We start from the raw sequence: 17,472 nt of genomic DNA, 5'->3' as shown, positions 1-17,472 counted from the left end.
ATAGTATATTTTCATGTGACATCATACTGTTATATGAAAGCCATAACAATGTCAATTTCTCATCATAGAGTAACTACACTGACATTTATATTACGTACTGTAATTATCTTTCATTACACCAAAATATGGTTTACATTTCAAACTACCTTGTCTGCAAGGTAAAGAAGTCCTCAGCAGCACAGGAGAACATCCACCTCACTATGGTCACAAGCTTCTCTGAATGGCACAGCTGTTAGAGGGATGGAAGCCTTGTTCAGAGTGAGAATAAGGCCTCATTTGGGCCTTCACATGAGTGAAGGACAGCTGGGATCCATCCCTCTGCTTGGACTGCAAGACTGTTGCTGCTTCTTTTATCTGGCCTTAAAAATAAACAGGTGAGAAATCTAGTTCCACACTCAACATTTCACAGATGCATTGCATGCTGTCTGCCAGCAGATGGCAGCCCAATCTCACTCAATCCCACGCCATGACTCCATTCTTTAAATTGACTTTGTGAAAAGGCAGAGTTGTGTTGCCTGTGTCTACGTATCCCGATACAATGGAGGTTGAACCTTAATACAGCATCATCATGTCTATGACACATGGCCCAATGGGCAGCTTGATGACCAGAGGTTCTTTAACGTGACCTGGACCGTGTGTCATACATCTGGCAGCAGGTTGCATATGTAGCTGTGTTTAACCTGTCTGGTATGAAACAAACCATTTTTATAGAAATAGCTTTAACCGTACACAAAGCTTCAGTCACTCTAAATTCACTGTCAACTATGCATCAATTAATTTGGACCCAATCACTGAGGATCAGAGTCCTCGTTCTATCCAACATGGTGGTCCTGCTCTTAGAGGACACAGCAGTTATCGGACTCCAGATGTGACTGTTTTCATAAACCTTTGGAAAAACATATTTGACCGACTGCCCCTTATTAAGGTTCTGAGATTAGATGTGAATGCCCAACCACACCACTTGTTCTCTGCGTTCTATCCGGAGAATCATAAGCCACAAGTGGAACAAAGAAGCGGCACTGATACGTTCTGCTGATCACTGAATCCATCTGTGAATCAAGACATAAATGTGTTTGTTCCTGTGACTCCACAGGAGGGACACCGGCTAGTCCGAGTGACCATGGGATTGTGGCAGTGGACCTGATTATTGTTCCTCTTTGCCAAAGGAACACAGGTATGAAGGTGGAAATAAAACATTTAAACAGGAAGCATCGTTTTTCGTGATTTATTGGTGTGTAGTATTGACAAAAAGAAATGCAGTTTGACGTATTCGTTAACTAGTAGATGAGAGGAATAAATATCTGAACCAAACCTGTGGATCTGAATTAACAAGAATAGATTGAAGTGCATTAGTTGAATTATTCAAAATATCCTCCATAGTGACAATGAGTTTACATCTAATAATCTCCACTGAGCGGCAAATCCTCTCCCTGGCAAAGGTGCTTCAACCTTATAAGCTTCCAGTGGAGACTCCTTGATGCTCAAAAAAGGGACTTTCGGTGGATTGCTGGGTTACATGAGCATTGTAACCTACGGAGCCTGGGTGGTTCCTAACCCCACAGCGTTAGCGTAAGCTGACAGCAGACTGACCACCTGCCTCGTCTCCAGTGTGAGTCTGGCTTCAGTCAGCCAGTCCTCTACCACTCTCCTGGCCTCTCCTCTCAACTGGTTCACCAGTTTAGCTGCCAGCTCCAGATCGCCGTGTTCTAAGCAGAAGCTAGCATACGACAGAAGCTTGAATGGGTCTAAATCGTCGCAGCTCAGCTGGCCGGGGGGGGCTTCCTGTTTGGCCTCAAACAGCAGCGCAGCTTGAAGGTAGGACAGGAAGTACTGGTACAAGGAGTTGTGAGTTTCGTCCACCAGGGCCACCCGGCGAGCCAGCGATCGAAGAGAGTTGAAGCGGGCCCGCAGGGAGGCCTCGCTGTACACGCCGCGCTGCAGGGATTCTTCTGGAAGGGCCGTAGCAAGAGCCAAGGCAAAGTCATTGTCGTGGCAGCTGTCTCGCACAGCCTGAGCAGCGCCCTCTAAAGGCATGGTGGGGGAGTCAGTCTCAGCCATCTTTAACGAGTAGTTGAGAGCCTCCACAGAGAGCCACAGCTGGTGGGCTTTACGGGCCTCCTCCTCTGCTACCACATGGCCTGAATTCAAAAGACAAGGGTATGAGCATGATGTACATGATGCATGATTATTCTTCCCTCAGTTCATATCTTTAAACAAATCCTACCTATGCTCTGTAGCTCTAACGGGCTAACATTTTTCCCTTTAACCCTGCAGTATTTGGAGCAAGTACCAATATGGTATGTAGCTTTTAATCACAATCATTTTAAATGGGACGCGTCTAATGTTCAAGCTCCACCTGTGTTTCTACACTATTGATGGAGTGTAACTTATACTGGTTAAGACACACGGGTCATTGAGATACTTTAGGTACACAGCAGGCTGTCAAACAGACCCACTGGCTGCAGATACTGTTATAATATCAATTAGGTAGAAAGGTGATGGTGTGTGTATCTCACTGTCTATGGCCTCCTCCATCCCCTTGAGTCTTGCGTAGGCGGTGTTCATATCCAGAGTGAAGTTATCCAGCTGTTCTTGGCTTAGCTGGCGGTAGCTGGTCTCCTGCTCCAGCAACTTACTGCCCAAGACCTGAACACAACCCACAGAGCAGCGTTGAACTGTAAACTGTGCATGACATACAGATAATAGTGCACCAAGCTAGCTGCATCTATTGACCTGTTCCGGTTCCACAGAGTCCTTTCACACACTTTGACTGCATCGTTATAAAGAGCAGTAGATAACGGACTGACGTTAAATGCATTATTGGTGGGCTGTAACAGTTAAACCTTATCTGTCCTCAGAGTATACAGAAGGATACATGCTTTTACGTCAGACACCCATCTCCATTAATACTGGGAAAGTTTGCTTGATTTGTCGCTAGTCAAAGAAAATCTCCAAGAGGGTTTGGAAAGCCACCAGATTTTGTGAGAAAGCCAGCAAGGAGGACTTATTTGGAGGGAAAGGATCAAAAGTTGGAGGGCAAATGAAGACGCTGAGAGGTCTCAACGCTGATTGGCTCCTTAAGTCACATCAAAGATGTTTTATTGCTTTATACACGACCACAATATCATCTTTTTTTCCCTTGTCTCACTCCAATCTCAGAAACGCTGGCTGGCCAGTTGACCCCCACCCAAAGAAAAACTATTCAGATCTACACTATTTTGAATTCAAAACAACCATTTTCTCCGAAAAGCAACAAGTTTGCAGGTGGGAATAGTTTAGTTGATTGTGTGTGTATGTGTATGGCAGAGACCTGCTCAGCATCAGCTCTCAGCTCCTGCTCCTGGACTTTGAGGACATCTTGGACGTGGTCTGTGTGAGCCGCTGCTTGGCGCCGGAGCTGAGTCCTCATCTCTGCCTCCATCACTTCCCTCAATTCAGACAGCTACACGACACATACAGTTACATACACGGTTATTGATACGGTCTAGTAATATTAGGATACAGCCCGTAGTCTGAACCAACCATGACTGGCACCTTTAAATGTGTGTGACTCCAAATGAAGACCAATCCACGGCCTCCTTACCTTCCTCTCGTGCTCTAGCCGGGTTTCCTCCTTGATGTGCTGCACAGCGGTGAGGACGGCCTTCTCCAGGGCTTTCTGGTCCTCCAGCTTCTGCTGCTCCAGCGACGCATCGATGTGGATTTGCTCTCTGACTCTCTGCTCAGCAAGCTCTCGATTCAGCTGATCGATGCGACGGTGTGCGTGTGCGATCAGGGCGTTCAGGTCGTCCGCTGACAGTTTACCAGCTAACACAAAAACTCCACTTCAACTGTTCATCTTCATGAAACACCACAAGTGTGGAACAATTACAACCCTCATAGATGGTGAGGATACACTATGGAGCAGTGCTGACACGACTGTTAGCAAGGATCTTACAATGTGATTCAATGTATATGGAAAATTACTGAAAGAAAAAACTGTCCTAGCACAGTACAGTTAACACTAAAAGAGAGGTGACAGAGCATGTTTCCTTTTACATGTGTCAAAATCAAATGTGTTCCTGTTCTGGAGGAACTCTTTACTAGACCTTCCCTTGGGCGGATTCTACCCACCTCTCTTCTGGACTGGAAGGCTTTGTCGTATGTATATATGTATGTATGTGTGTAGTCTTACTGAGGCCCTTCCAGTTGGCCTGGATCTCTGGAGTGAGACTGCTTACTTCCCTCTGGAACTGTAGTTTGGCTTCATTAACCAGGTCACTGTACTGGCTAACAATCTTAGATTCTGACTCTGCAGACTGCACCTACACAGAGAAAAGAGAAACAGAGACAAACACAGGTGAGCATCTTTATGAAATAAGAATGCACTGCATTTCTGTTGAGAAATAAAAAGTCTGTGGGAGATGCCTTCCATTTACCAGTAGCTCTATGATCCAACGCCCACAATTCCTATTTGATTATTGATCTTGATTCTTCATTAATCCATTTTCTTTACTAAAACTATTGAGCAGCAAGGCCGTGAGCTTAAGATAGTAAAACATCAAACACCAGGTCTCCTTGCAAGATGTCGCACCACCTCATTCAGTCACATTGTCAGGAACATAACGTGCCTCCAGAAGCTCTTCTGCTAGCACTTGTTCATCTTAAGCCGTTTAAATGTGGTGTATACTTTGTGTGTGTATGAGTGTGTGTGTGTTCTCTCTAGGTGTAGTTTAGAGAACAAGTTCTCTGATTAGTATTTCTTTATTTTTTTTTTATAAATTGTTATTAATTATTATGTTCAAGAAGTAACCTGTTTGTGCACTTACTGAAGTTTTTTTTGCACGGTCAGTTCTATTTTAGAATAAAGGGTTGGAACTGAATGCTCTCTTTAATGCAGTTTTTTAATCTGATTAATCTAACAAATAATTGACAGGTTAATTATCAAAATAATCGTTAGTGGCCGCCCACAAGAATTGTCCTCTTTGGCCAAAAAGGTGCCCTAAATCGGTTGTGAAAGCTAGCGTTGCCATAAACCGGCCACTTGCAGCGTTTCAGGTATTTTTTCTGTTGGCGTTCGTCGTCGAGTCTAAAGCTGAAAAGACAATGAACGGAAAAAATCGAATCTAACCTGTTTTGAGTGTGCACAAAGTTAATGTTAAACGCTTTACCACTCTGTCACTCACTCTCAATCAGAATCATCGTATTAGAAGCAAATAATGTGACTCACCAATAAATAATAATAATAATTGACATATAGAAAAGACCAAAAGAATACATCGACATAATATATATATAAATATAATAATTTAATCAAACATATTTGGATTTGTTGCATTCATACAGCAACTGTTTTAGCAATCTATATATTTCCAAACTGCTTGTCAAACCTATTTAGTGTGTAGGGAAAGACTAAAATAATATCCTTACCTTAGTGACCACTTTGTCCAAGTCCACCACCATGTTATGGAGATTCTCCTCTGCCGCTAGAACCAGTGGGCGAACAGCAGAGACCTTCAGTCCCTTAGACTTGTCAATCTCTGACTTGAGACTTTCCAGGGCTTCACTAGAGGGGGAGAGACGGAAGAGGAAGAGGAGGGTTTAGAGCAGTCTAAACATTATCACAGAGCAAAGAGTAAAAATCTGAAGAGGACATCTTACTTGGCCTTCAACAAAGCAGTTTCCGCATCATTGACAGCAGAGGTTCGATCAGCTAGAGCTGCTTCCAAATCCTTCCATTGGGTCGACTTCTCCTGAGGTGGCACCTGGGATTAATATGAACTGTAATGAGTCTAATGCAAACCCACCTTCAAAGCTATTGTGCAATGAAGTTTGCTCCTTCCATGGTGGAAATTCAAAGGTACAAACGATGGACGTGAACCCTGCTCGCCCTGAATGACATGGAACTGGAGTGTTTACAGTCTTAGCCCAGTGCTCAAACACTTGAACAAATGAACCCAAATCCTATGTACCTCTGCCTCCATGGCCTCCTTCAGTTTGTGTATGTGCTGCGTGATAGCCTGCAGGGCTGCCTCCTGAGCTCCAATGGCCTGCAGGGTGGCTTTAGCTGAGCTAGCCAGGGACTCCTCCAGATTGGCAGATACAGCTGCAGAACAGTCATACACAGACAGGAAACATGAGAGAGTAGAAGACCATGTATTGGAATGGGCATACTAGGGCTGTGTGGTATACCGGTATCAGATTTATTTTTACACCTTGCCGCCGAGCCTGCAGCAGCTGGAGCTACTTAATTTGCGTATATTGAGATTGAGTCATGACATGATTGAGTTTTAACATTTTACGATAAATAACCCACAATGTTCTTTAAAAACACAAGTTTGTGACACAATTTGTAACGCAAATAATTGTACACTAATAAAATACACCACCTAACTGCATGGTGGTTAGCACTCCACCGCTATCGCAACAAAAATAAACTTGGTTGCTACATGAAAACACAGAAAAGGCGGATGCCAAAGAAACAATGGGGGAGCAGAGAGGCACCAACACAACTCGTGCAAGCAGCGAACAGCGATTCAAGTGACTGGTGGCCCTTTTTGTCATCAAGGAATAAATAAAAATATGTTTACTCCAAAAAGAAAAACCTGTAATATCATCAGATTCTTACAACATTCCGTGATATAAACATTTGGCCATACCGCCGAGGTCATACCTCCTCCTTCAGAAGGCTAATCACCACATTGACCAATAAAAAAATTCTAATGGTTTGGATACATGTATAAAAAGGTGTGCAGATTGAAATAGTAGAGTAAAGAAATAATATGAATATGGTGTTCCATCATTTCTGTTATTGAAGTGATTATTTCACTTTAATATGCAATGTGTGATGACAGTTGAGTACAGCATTATACATTTGCCAACATTTGTATGCATGTGTATCTGTTTAGATGTGTGTCTGTGTGTGTCCCTACATGATAGGGTGTCCTGCTCCTCCTGGTCTTGCTGAGCCAGTCTAGCTGCCACTTCCTCTACTGGTCTCTCTCTCAGTGGGTTTTCGGAGTCAGCGGAAACCACTGCTGGGTCTGCATGGTGCTGACACTCTTTGCACTCCTCTAGAGAAAACATACACAATGTGACTTGTTATGCCTATTGAACCATATGGAGGCACGTTTGACTTGTGTTCACTGTGATATAGCCTTTTCATGATTGTGTTATTTGGGATTTACAGACACAAGGTCTACATTCACACACTCATTTGGGACTCATATCTTACCTTTGACTGCTGCTGACTCTGTGTCACATGGAGCAGGGACTGTAGAGATCTCACTGATTGCTGAAATGATATGAGAAGCCTCTGCTGAAGCCTCTGAAAGGAGCAAAAATTCAGAACGGTTGTAATATCATCCATAACAGTTTGGGATGATGACATTGTGATCAAAAGAGGACAAAAACGTGGGACCATTTTGGAATTGGATCATACTAGCCACCACCTCCTGAGTGACATCAAACTGATGTTGCCTTCGTCCTCAGGATAAAATTAAGTACAGGAATAAATCAAATGAATATATAAATCAATTAGTTTCAGCTCTAATGCCTAGAGACAAGCAGGAGCTCAGCACTCTACAGAAGTCAAGAGTTTCACGAGTGTACTAAATGTATGAGTTGAAACCAACTGAGAGACATACCCTCTATACTCTGTGCAGGCTGTGAGGGGACAAGACTTGTCTCTTTTGCTGGACTCTCTGGCTCCTTCAGCGCCTTCTTCCCTTTGGGTGCCTTCACCGGTTTATCCATCATAGAGGGAGGCTGGGCCATCTCCACCTACACAGCAGAAGACATTTGACCTGAGTCTCAAAGGTTTTGGTACAGAGCCACATATCACAGTCCTGTCACAGAAAGAGGTGACCACCTGAGATGGTTCCACAACATCTATTCACTTTGAGTTACGTACAGTCTGAATGAGAAATGAAGCTTGTAACTTAACACAATGAAGTTGTATTCAAATCCAGTACCAACATAAACTTCACAGACCATCACCTTAAATCCCAGCTGTGTCCTTACTGGACCTCCTCACTCTTTCGACAAAAAGTCACAGAGAGGAAAGTCGCCAAATTTAGTGAGAAAGTTGGCAGCACTGATTTGGAGTGAAGAGAAGGTAAAGTTGGGGTGAAATACAGACGCTGTAGAGGTCTCATCGCTGATTGGCCAAGGCTTGTCCCGTCATATCAAAGAAGTTTTATTGCGAAGATCACAACATCACCTTTTCTCCTTGTCTCACTCCATCTCAGAAACACTGCCCCCTACCCTCTCTCAAATAAAAATTCTTCGGAACCACACAAATCATGTAGATGTCCCATTTTGATTTATAGTTTGCAATGTTTCCCCTACAATTAGTCTGGAATTAAATAAATTAAATAAAGTCTGGAAAAATAAAACGTTTGCATGGTAGGAACCCTCATTTAAAATGATAGTGATGACAAACAGACTTGTTATATTACGTATGTATTACATTATACTGTAAGAGACATTAAAAGATTGCCATTAGGGAGAAAAGATATACATATTTAGGACCTAGACAAATGATCGAATGTTCCTTTATATTCCCAACCAAACTCACACCCATATTGATCTGCTTTGTATTAGTCGATACTCATCCAGTAATCTGTGGGTCAGATACGGTTGCTGTGGTTTTGCTAAGCACATCTTTTATATTAAATAATATATATATACACAATTTCCAGCTCTGTTTTTGACTGAATTTATTTATTTCAAACCCTGTTATTTTCTTAAAGCAGTCTGCTATAAGGACCCAAACATGTTGTGAATCCATCCTGACCTGTTTCATGATGTCCCCTTGAGATGCAGGTCCCAGAGCCAGACCCAAGAGCCAATCCGAGTATGGAACATTGTTCTCCACAGCGGCTCTGAACTTGTGGTCCCATTTTGCGTAGAGTATTGTTCCTCCAACGCCACCCCCTAGTGTGAGCAGGCCAGCAGCAACCACTTTAGCAGCTCCACTGTGGGTGAAAAAGGACAGCAAAGAAGAAACAGGAATGTGATGTCATCCTGAGGTGTCACCATACGTCAGTGTTCAATGAGTCTGATGGAGACTCCATCTCCATACACACCATTATAAGTTAGAATTCATCTCAAACCAATGAGTGGGGAGAAGGAGCCGTTTTATACTGTGCAGTACTGGTTGGGGTTTGTAGTGAGACACCCCGTGTAATAAATTTACAATTTATTTTGGACAATCACATTGTGTCCCTTTGATTGTTAAGTGATGTATATTTATTATTTTTACATTAAAATAAAAATAAAATAAAAATATTTTTTTACTACTCTAGCTGGAAATTACACCACATTTATGTATATTGTATTCATTTATACTAATATTGTTATTTTAATACTGGCGACAAAAAACTGTGTGTGTGTGTGTTACCTGCTCCCTCCTGCTGTGTACTGACGGCATTGTTGTAGTTTAGTAAGGGGGATTCTCCTGGTGTTCTTTTAAAGATAGGACAGAGAGAGGTACAGATTTTTGTTTCATGAAACATACACACATTTACTATGTACACCGGTGTGATGAGTAATTTGACACACCATTTAAGATGTTGAATGAGACTATCAGAGCAGCATTTTGGAAGAAAATAAATTCAATGAGCAAATTCATTACACTACAACTGGCACTATTTGAATCGGATTTCCATTAAGCATCCATGGGAAATTAAACAAAACTAATTACCTTACATCGCCACACTTTTCAGAATATGTGTGTGTATAGCGGTGTTTGCGGTACTGAAACAGACATGCTCTCTGCTTGCTTTTGGTAGAAGTAAACTGAACTCTCTGTGGCCTGGTTCTAGTTTCCCCTCATTAGAGGGATCCACAAACACAATCGAAAGGAGAAGAGAAGGTACATTAACGAGAGGTACACAAATGGCAGTTTACCTTATTCATGAATTACTAACAATAAAAAGAGTATACTCATGTGAGGTTCTGATATATATATATATATATATTGTTTTATTTTGAAACAATAGCCTAATGGTGATTTTTTCACACACACAGACTAAGGAATTTGATTAAAGCACATCATTATTTGAACAGCATTTATTAACAGGCTGATGGTCATGATTTACATGGAGAAACTAAGTAATTCTATGTAAAAGCAAATCTCAGAACAGTGAGGTAACACAGCAGAGACAGAAACACCAATGATGGAATGTGTAATGTCTTGATGGTTTCCGTTTAACTTCATGAGTTATGAGGCGATTGATGTAGAAACACAACTCAAACACATCCAATACTTCAAATATACTTTGTTTTTGCTATTAATCTTTCAAGTTACTACAATGTCTACTAAAACAGTTCTAGTTGCTGGAAGTTAATTTACTTAGGAGAAGCCAAAGTAAGGTTTGCAATGACTGTGGACTATAAAGTAAATCTAGCGTCAATCCAAAGATGTTGTTAAATGCCCTTCCTGGGTGAACAGTTTCCCTCCGGTTGAAAGGCCAGCGCCCCTCGCGGTGGGGAGAGTTAACGTTTGGAATATTAAAGTTAATTTGGATGGTTCAGATTAAAGAAGGTATAGCAAAACGGACACACACCTGTGTCTCATTGTATTATTCAACACTAGACAGCTCGGCACAATGTTGTGTTACCCACATTTTATGTTACTTTATTGATAAATAACAGACGTTTTTCTTTACCCGACGCGAAATAATGTGATCTTAATAAAGAGTCGCGTTGGCAGCCTCGAGGCCGTGGATGCCGCTTTCGTTCAGTAAGACGTAGCTAGCGTTAGCTCGACTTGTTAGCTTACTTGGGGTTGAAATGTCATTAGCAATGTGTCACCCGAAGCTAACAAGCTAGCAATGACATTAAGCATCGTTGTCATCAGCTATTTCTGAAGGTAACTTAACAATTCATGAAGCATTTTCATTCGATTAATCTAATGTTTTGTTACATGTGACCACGTGAACTATCAGACATAACTTAGTTTACAGTAAAATACACTATGGCACCTTGGACAGTCTGTGGGTCACTGAGTGGCAACATGCTAATGCCAATATGGTAGCTCACGGTAGTAAAGGAGGGGCCACAGAAGCTAAGGCGGGAAGCTTACCCGGGCTGTGGCCTTAGCTCCTCTCGCACAGGCCCTCAGCATGGTCCACTAGCACCGCTTTTCTCAATTGGTTATCAATTTGACCTGCACAGAAGCAGCAACTATTTTCTGCTCGCGTCCTTCTTCCGTTTTCTTCTTCTACCCCTTCTCTTATGTTCGAGCTGGTTTAAACGCGTGTGCGCAACACTGCCCCCTTAGTCAAAAAGAGGCAACGCAGGCTTCTCTCGAGTTTGTACTAATGTGATTGCCTTATCTGCCCCCTCCCCTCTCTGAATCCTGATTCCTGAAGGGACTAAAGTGACCTCATCTGGTAAATGGATGAGTGTGAAAGCCTGTGAAACTTTGGTGCCACATACCTTCACCATTACATCAGAAATGAAATTAAAATTGAGGGGTTTTATTTTCTACAATGCTTATTACAATACACAAGTTTTCCTTTATGATTACAACATTTTCCAAGCTCTATACTTATTAGATGAAAGGACATTCTAAATATTGTTTTCACTGTTTTGCATCAAATCGATGACAAAATTAAACATTTGATGAATACAGTAAACTATAGGATTTGGGTGTTTATTTCCATCTTTATGCCTTGACGTTTTAAATAGATACATTTGTAACGTCCTGTTTACGTCACCATGCTTTCACTGGTTACCCCGTTTTAATGTCAGATTAAGATAAAAGACAATCCTTTATTCACAGTATACTTATTTTAAATAGAACTATTACTCTCCATCTTGCAGCAAAATCCACAAAAGCATAGAATAAGAACCATGGATCAAAGGCAGGCTAAGGCAATCCACAGTAAAACTGGTTGAACAATCAAAGCAGACACCAGAAGATTAAAAAAAAACGTCTCTCCATCAGGATATCTGAAACATTCAAGTTTTTTTTATTTATTATTTGAAAGTCCTCAACATGAAGGAAACGACAATAAACACAGCAGTTAGCATTATAAAACTACCAATATAAAAACAAATTACAGCCCAATATAAGTGTAATGCTTTTCGGTATTTAAAATTATACATACTTGCGGAGAGGGTGGGGTCTGTCAGAGTAATTAATAGGAAAGTATTTTAGCTTTGGTTTGCCCCTCTCCTTTAAACAGGTGACAGAAGCATTTGAGTTCAGTCACTCTAAGCAGGATGCAATTTAACATTTGTACATAATGGACATGAACAGGTTGGATGTCTGCTCCTCCAGGCAACAGATCAGTGCTACTTGTTTCAGCAAACATCAATCCCAAATCATTTACCGACCACAGCTTGATTCAACATGCAACTCCCTGAGCAGATTAGTAGTCTGTAAAAAGATCCCAGCCTATGGATTAAGAAGCACTAGTACGACTGGAGGCAGAACACTACGTATGTTGGACAATGTTGAACCATTCCGTACAAACAGAGGCGCCCCTGGGGGACAGTGTGGTTGCAGCATTGCTTCGAGCAGATTACCAGTACCAGGTACTTGGAGTCCTTCTGGCTTAACATGGAGGGCTGTGGGAAGTGAGGGAGTCGAAGGGAGAAGTGGGTGAACATGTATTTTCTATGATGAGCTATGCCATTTCAGGCTCAACTGGACTTTCAGTCTTCTGTACTTTAACTGGAGTGCCTAAGCAGTCTTCCTTCTGCACAAGAGAGGAAACACAACCACAGTCAATACAAAGCATACGCCACAGTCACAGATGTTAACGCATCAAAGGTACAATAGGTGAAAGAACCGTACTGAACTAAATTAAAAGGTTTGTAAATAATTCAGATTTAATAGTGAATTTAGATTTTCTAGAATGCAATAGAACAGAAGTGACTGAATCCAACTCACGTCAAGAGAAAGGCTGTGTGTGATTGAGGCATTCTGGGTGTCTGGTAAGTTAGGGAAGTCCAGCTCAACGTCCATTACATCTCCAAGACCCAGCTCCTCACTGCTAGGAAAGAGAAGGGAAAACATGTGAACAGGATCTCCAGCAGATTGAGACAGTGCAGACGAATATTCTATATTGGAATATATATTGGAATAGTTGTTAAAAACAGATATTCAAATGTGAAAAAAATCAATTTTCGAATGTTCAAAAAAAGGTTTTAAAAAAACCACCACAACCATGTGACTGTCTGCTTTGCGGGTGGCGCGCTACTGTACTGACTTTATATTGCATGAATAAAATAGACTAGAACAGCTTACAACAGCTTCATGCACTGGTTTGATTATTTGCCGTTTCATGCTAAGGAAAAGTTCCATGTTTACCACAGCACGTCTCACTTGGAGCGTTCAATGTCGGTAACTATCAACTTCAATTAATGTTAATAATATTTGTTTCAATCACTGAATGAAGCCTGCCATATTTGGGACAAGAATTGCACCTTAAACTGCATTCACAAATATCTTGATCAGCACTCAGCATTTGATTCTTGTTGTCGTTCATTTAAACTGCTATGCGCAGAGTGCGAATGAGCGAAAGAGAGAAAGAGTGCGTGTCTTAGCCATTAGTTAATTTACTTATTTTTACGTACGTAATATGTTGTTATATATGTCTAAACTTAAAAGAAATTACCGAAAGTAGTAGCTATGTCTCATATTAATTTGTCCTGTCATTCACTTGTCTAATGCAAAACCTATAGAATTCCTCAACGAGGAAAGACGCTGCAGAATCAGCGGCGGCTTTGCACATGGGCGCGTGACTTTCAGTCTGGACGTGACGTAGGTCTCCTCCATAGCAACCAGATATTCAAATATATGTGTTATTTTTCAAAGAATATCCAAATGTCATTTTTGAGCAATTTTGACAGCCCTAGTACAGAGCGTGTCCCAAGGGCCGTCTTTATGAGTCTGAGGGGACGTGTGCAGCTTCTTACATGTTATCCAGGACATTGTCTTGGCCATCCTCTGTTGGGGGGTCCCAGGCGTGCAGTTTGACTTTCCACAGTTTGATCTGCTGGTCCCAGGAGCGACGGCTGTACTTCCTGAACTTATTGGGAGTCTTTGGGTGAACACCTGACTGACGCATGTGTCTGAAAAGAAGGTTTATTATTTTATTGCAGAGTAGGTCTGAATGTACAAAGAATATGTCTTGTTATTTGCTGGATGGGGATAAATGCAAAAGTCCAGGTTTTCAACATGAATATTGTCCTACACATAGTTGCAGTGCTGTCCTGATTGAGAGGGTGTATGTGTGTGTGTGTACCTACTTTGGAACTTCATTGACATATCGGTCATAGGCCAGTGTGTTCTTGCCATAGTTTATTTGTTTCTGTCGCCGTAGCAACACAGCCTCATCAGTCTCCATGTTGTCTCCCTCTTTTGAGTCACAGCTGCAAAAGACACAGGACGTGTTCACACATTCGTATCCAAACAAGAAAGGCGCATTATCAACAGAGCTTCCAAATACCAGCCTGAGAAATTGATTTACTTATCCACTATTTCACTAATTATTATAATCAATTATTATATATCTCCAGTATCAAATTGAACCCCCATCTAAGTTTGATTTCATGAAAGACCATATGAAAAAGAAAAGATCACCCACCTCCCAGAAGAGCCAGACGAGGTCTTTCTCTCCCTCTGAGTGACCTCTGCACCCAGTATCCGCCTCCTGTAACTGAACAGAGGGCACACACAGTCAGTGAGGACAGGCACTCAATAAAGAGTGTGCTTTGAACCACTGAGATTGAAACAGATTTTGGTTACCGCTGCATGTCTCTGTGTACACCCCTCCTCATCTCATCATCCTCCACCTGGCTGCCCCAGTCAGCCTGTTTGCTACAGCGAGACACCGGGCCTGTGCTCTCTGGAGTTGTGAAACTAGGGAGGAAACACCAGGGTTACAAAGCAGCATTACCAAACCGAGGGAATATGCGCTGTTGGCAGTTCTGGCAGACAGACATACAGAGTATCAAAAGGCAGTATCAGAACCGTGTAATAAAAAAAAGTAGTAATTAGGACTGCCAATAGATTTTAAATGTTTTCACATTAATCTCACATTTTAAAAGTTTTATTATATTTTAACACAAAACGACACACATTTGATGATCTTGAGACAGAATTCCACCGAACATATTACGACTAGCGACTCTCCCTGCTGTCCTCATGCACTTTGTGGCGCTCTCAACTCTTCTTCATTTGACGGCTGTGTATGAAATGCCAACAGTCTCAAAGTTTAGCCAGGACGTTGCCCAAGCCACTGTCTTTTAGGGACACAGGGGTGGTCCACACCACTGTGAAGTGCAGGGTAGATGTTGAGATGAAAGTAGCCTAGCAGCTAGTTTATCCTAAAAGCTACAAACATGTTACAGGATCAGTGACTAAAGTGGTCTGTTTGCCACTCATCCCACCCCCCCCCCCCCATTCGGTTTGACACATGGAGGAATTTCTCTGCATAGTTCTCCGCTGTATGTCGCGCCTCAGTTTGTTTTCCTTCCAATGCTCTCTCCATCTTAAACTAGTCTCGATCGTCTATCGTGTCAGGGGTTAACACATACTACAAAGTTGTCTTAACTGCATTAAAATATTTTATTGCATTAATCTTGGCCACAGTAATCTCATTACTTTGACAGGCCTAGTAATAGTACAATGGCGGTCTCAAAGAGACAAAATAGAATAGTTGTGATTATGAACGAGATTAGCATATAGCTAACCTAATCCTAATCAAAACCGAAAGCTTCCCGCCCCCAGCTGATACGTTGCTGAAACTTAAACATGAACATACCCTGCACTGCGTTCGGTACTAGCGATTACATACCGAAGAGCCCCGTGGTGTCTCCGTACCTCGCCTAGAGATAACATCTGCTGATGTCCGGCTGCAACCTCTTACCCATCATGCCTCTTGTCGGAGTGCTTGGTGCTGCAGTCGGTATCCCCGGCAGCCCCGTGCCCCTCCCGGTTGGCCCGCAGGCTTCCGTCGATGCCCCGTTTCCTGCAATTGGACCACCGCGACGGGCCATAGGTCCTACAGAGAGAAGATACAGAGCTCTTCGTCAAAGGCACACTTAAATGCAAAATAAAAACACATCTACACACACCACACGTCCCCTCGCGCTCACCGTACAGGAACTACGCGGATGACCGACAGTCACAACAAAGATGGCAGCCCGCCTAACGTTAGCGCGATAACAGACCGAGTCGCAACTTGCGAAACGGGATCAGATCTTTATTATCGGGAAGCGAACACAATAGGTTTACCAAAGATAGTCAGTTATTGACACATATAAAATATCCACAGAACGGCGGGAGCTTAAACGTCACATGTTTTAAATGAACTGTTTAAAAGTACAATCACCTTCCGGAGAAAGTAACGTTGGTTTCCTCCCCCTCACTAACGCTATGTGGATCCATACTCTACATTAGCTGTATTTCTACTTAAATAATAATTCCAATTGTTCTGGTCGTGTGTTCATCTATTATCTAGCTGACCCCATTGAGTACCTGGGGGTTGGGGGGCTGAGGCCTATCTCAACTGACAATGGACGGATCACCATCAAACCACCCAGTTCACGTTTTACAATCAAGCCCAAACCTTTACTATTCATGTTAGTCTTCTTGTCGACGTAGTCTAGACCAACACAGACCAGATCAGCTATGACGTTACACTTCCTTTACCCGGGTAAACCCGGGCTGGCCTGTAGCGCCTCTCTTCCCAAGCCACCAACTATTGAAACAACGTTACCCTTTACAAAGCAGCAAGGGGCAGATTTACTCCGAGAGTAACTTACTAACGCTAGTGATACAAAGGTACGGCTAGTCATACAGGCTAGCACAAGACAAAAGAACATCAACAGAGATCTAGTTTATGTTATGTACAAATCCCTTGACTCATACCATTCATACAATCATGTTGGTAGTAAAAGTGTTGATCAATATTGGTTAGCTTGGGTTAATTGCTAAACAAGAATTCTAGCTAACGTTAACTTAACACAGCGCTTTCAATGGATTGAACAAAGACATAATGGAAACTTGTAAAGGCGAATATTTAAGTAAAACCTCAAAATCGAAAAACCTATTACCTATTTTCAATTTCGCTGTTGTTAGCATCCCGTCGTCTGGTCCAGTCGGACATTTTCTACTACTTCTTTGAAGAGCTTTAGCGGTGAAGTGTCTCTGTTGTCAGGTGTGAGGCTCTACGGAATGGTGGCAATGTAAAGATACGCGCCAACACCGAAAGACGCGCGGTCCCAAACAAGCCATTTAGTCACATGACCGGAAAGGGTGGTGAAGAAAGGAAGAGAGGCATGAGGCTGCTTCTTCTTCATTTTAAATGGCCGTTGGCAACTTAAGTTGAGAGTACAATACCGCCACCCAGTAAGCTGGAGTGTGTAACAGAGTTGCTCATTAGGGTTAAAACCATTGTAGGCCCAATCGCAATGTCCCCCCCTAAAGGCAAAACACATAAGTGGTTGAGTGTGAAAGTCTGCGAGGAT

The 17,472-nt window shown here is 42.3% G+C and overlaps 2 protein-coding genes across 7 annotated transcripts; both read right to left on the bottom strand.

Moving 5' to 3' along the window:
• Window positions 1-1,209: 1,209 nt before the first annotated feature.
• On the bottom strand, window positions 1,210-11,239 carry immt (inner membrane protein, mitochondrial (mitofilin)). The gene is made up of 14 exons (XM_037460893.2): window positions 11,069-11,239; window positions 9,383-9,447; window positions 8,777-8,957; window positions 7,626-7,761; window positions 7,214-7,306; window positions 6,912-7,052; window positions 5,952-6,085; window positions 5,641-5,744; window positions 5,410-5,545; window positions 4,175-4,304; window positions 3,584-3,807; window positions 3,311-3,442; window positions 2,517-2,646; window positions 1,210-2,138 (listed from the first exon to the last, which is right to left on the bottom strand). Exons 1-14 carry the CDS (start codon window positions 11,108-11,110, stop codon window positions 1,531-1,533), a joined length of 2,256 nt encoding a protein of 751 aa, XP_037316790.2. The 5' UTR covers window positions 11,111-11,239; the 3' UTR covers window positions 1,210-1,530.
• Window positions 11,240-11,939: 700 nt separating this feature from the next.
• Window positions 11,940-17,288, bottom strand: slbp (stem-loop histone mRNA binding protein). Of its 6 annotated transcripts, none has more exons than XM_037460930.2 (8): window positions 17,059-17,288; window positions 15,870-16,004; window positions 14,747-14,860; window positions 14,586-14,651; window positions 14,248-14,370; window positions 13,915-14,070; window positions 12,887-12,989; window positions 11,940-12,692 (listed from the first exon to the last, which is right to left on the bottom strand). In XM_037460930.2, exons 1-8 carry the CDS (start codon window positions 17,109-17,111, stop codon window positions 12,621-12,623), a joined length of 822 nt encoding a protein of 273 aa, XP_037316827.1. In that variant the 5' UTR covers window positions 17,112-17,288; the 3' UTR covers window positions 11,940-12,620. The 6 variants fall into 6 exon arrangements, with proteins under 6 accessions (XP_037316827.1, XP_037316826.1, XP_037316825.1 ...); XM_037460929.2 differs by having other exon boundaries at window positions 12,887-12,986; window positions 14,586-14,657; window positions 17,059-17,287; XM_037460928.2 differs by having other exon boundaries at window positions 14,586-14,657; window positions 17,059-17,283.
• Window positions 17,289-17,472: the final 184 nt, after the last annotated feature.

This window comes from Pungitius pungitius, chromosome 2, assembly GCF_949316345.1.
Source record: "Pungitius pungitius chromosome 2, fPunPun2.1, whole genome shotgun sequence".
NCBI lineage: Eukaryota > Metazoa > Chordata > Actinopteri > Perciformes > Gasterosteidae > Pungitius > Pungitius pungitius.
This window is presented reverse-complemented; position numbering and strand designations above follow the sequence as displayed.

Excerpts from the sequence above, each read along its gene's own strand:
- immt (XM_037460893.2), bottom strand. The coding sequence starts at position 11,110 with ATGCTGAGGGCCTGTGCGAGAGGAGCTAAGGCCACAGCCCGG. Across the intron at positions 7,307-7,625 it reads GCCTGCACAGAGTATAGAGG|AGGCTTCAGCAGAGGCTTCT; the intron begins GTATGTCTCTCA and ends TGCTCCTTTCAG. Across the intron at positions 3,443-3,583 it reads GGCTAGAGCACGAGAGGAAG|CTGTCTGAATTGAGGGAAGT; the intron begins GTAAGGAGGCCG and ends TGTGTCGTGTAG.
- slbp (XM_037460928.2), bottom strand. The coding sequence starts at position 17,111 with ATGTCCGACTGGACCAGACGACGGGATGCTAACAACAGCGAAATTGAA. Across the intron at positions 14,071-14,247 it reads TATGTCAATGAAGTTCCAAA|ACACATGCGTCAGTCAGGTG; the intron begins GTAGGTACACAC and ends CCTTCTTTTCAG. Across the intron at positions 12,693-12,886 it reads CACACAGCCTTTCTCTTGAC|AAGGAAGACTGCTTAGGCAC; the intron begins GTGAGTTGGATT and ends TCTCTTGTGCAG.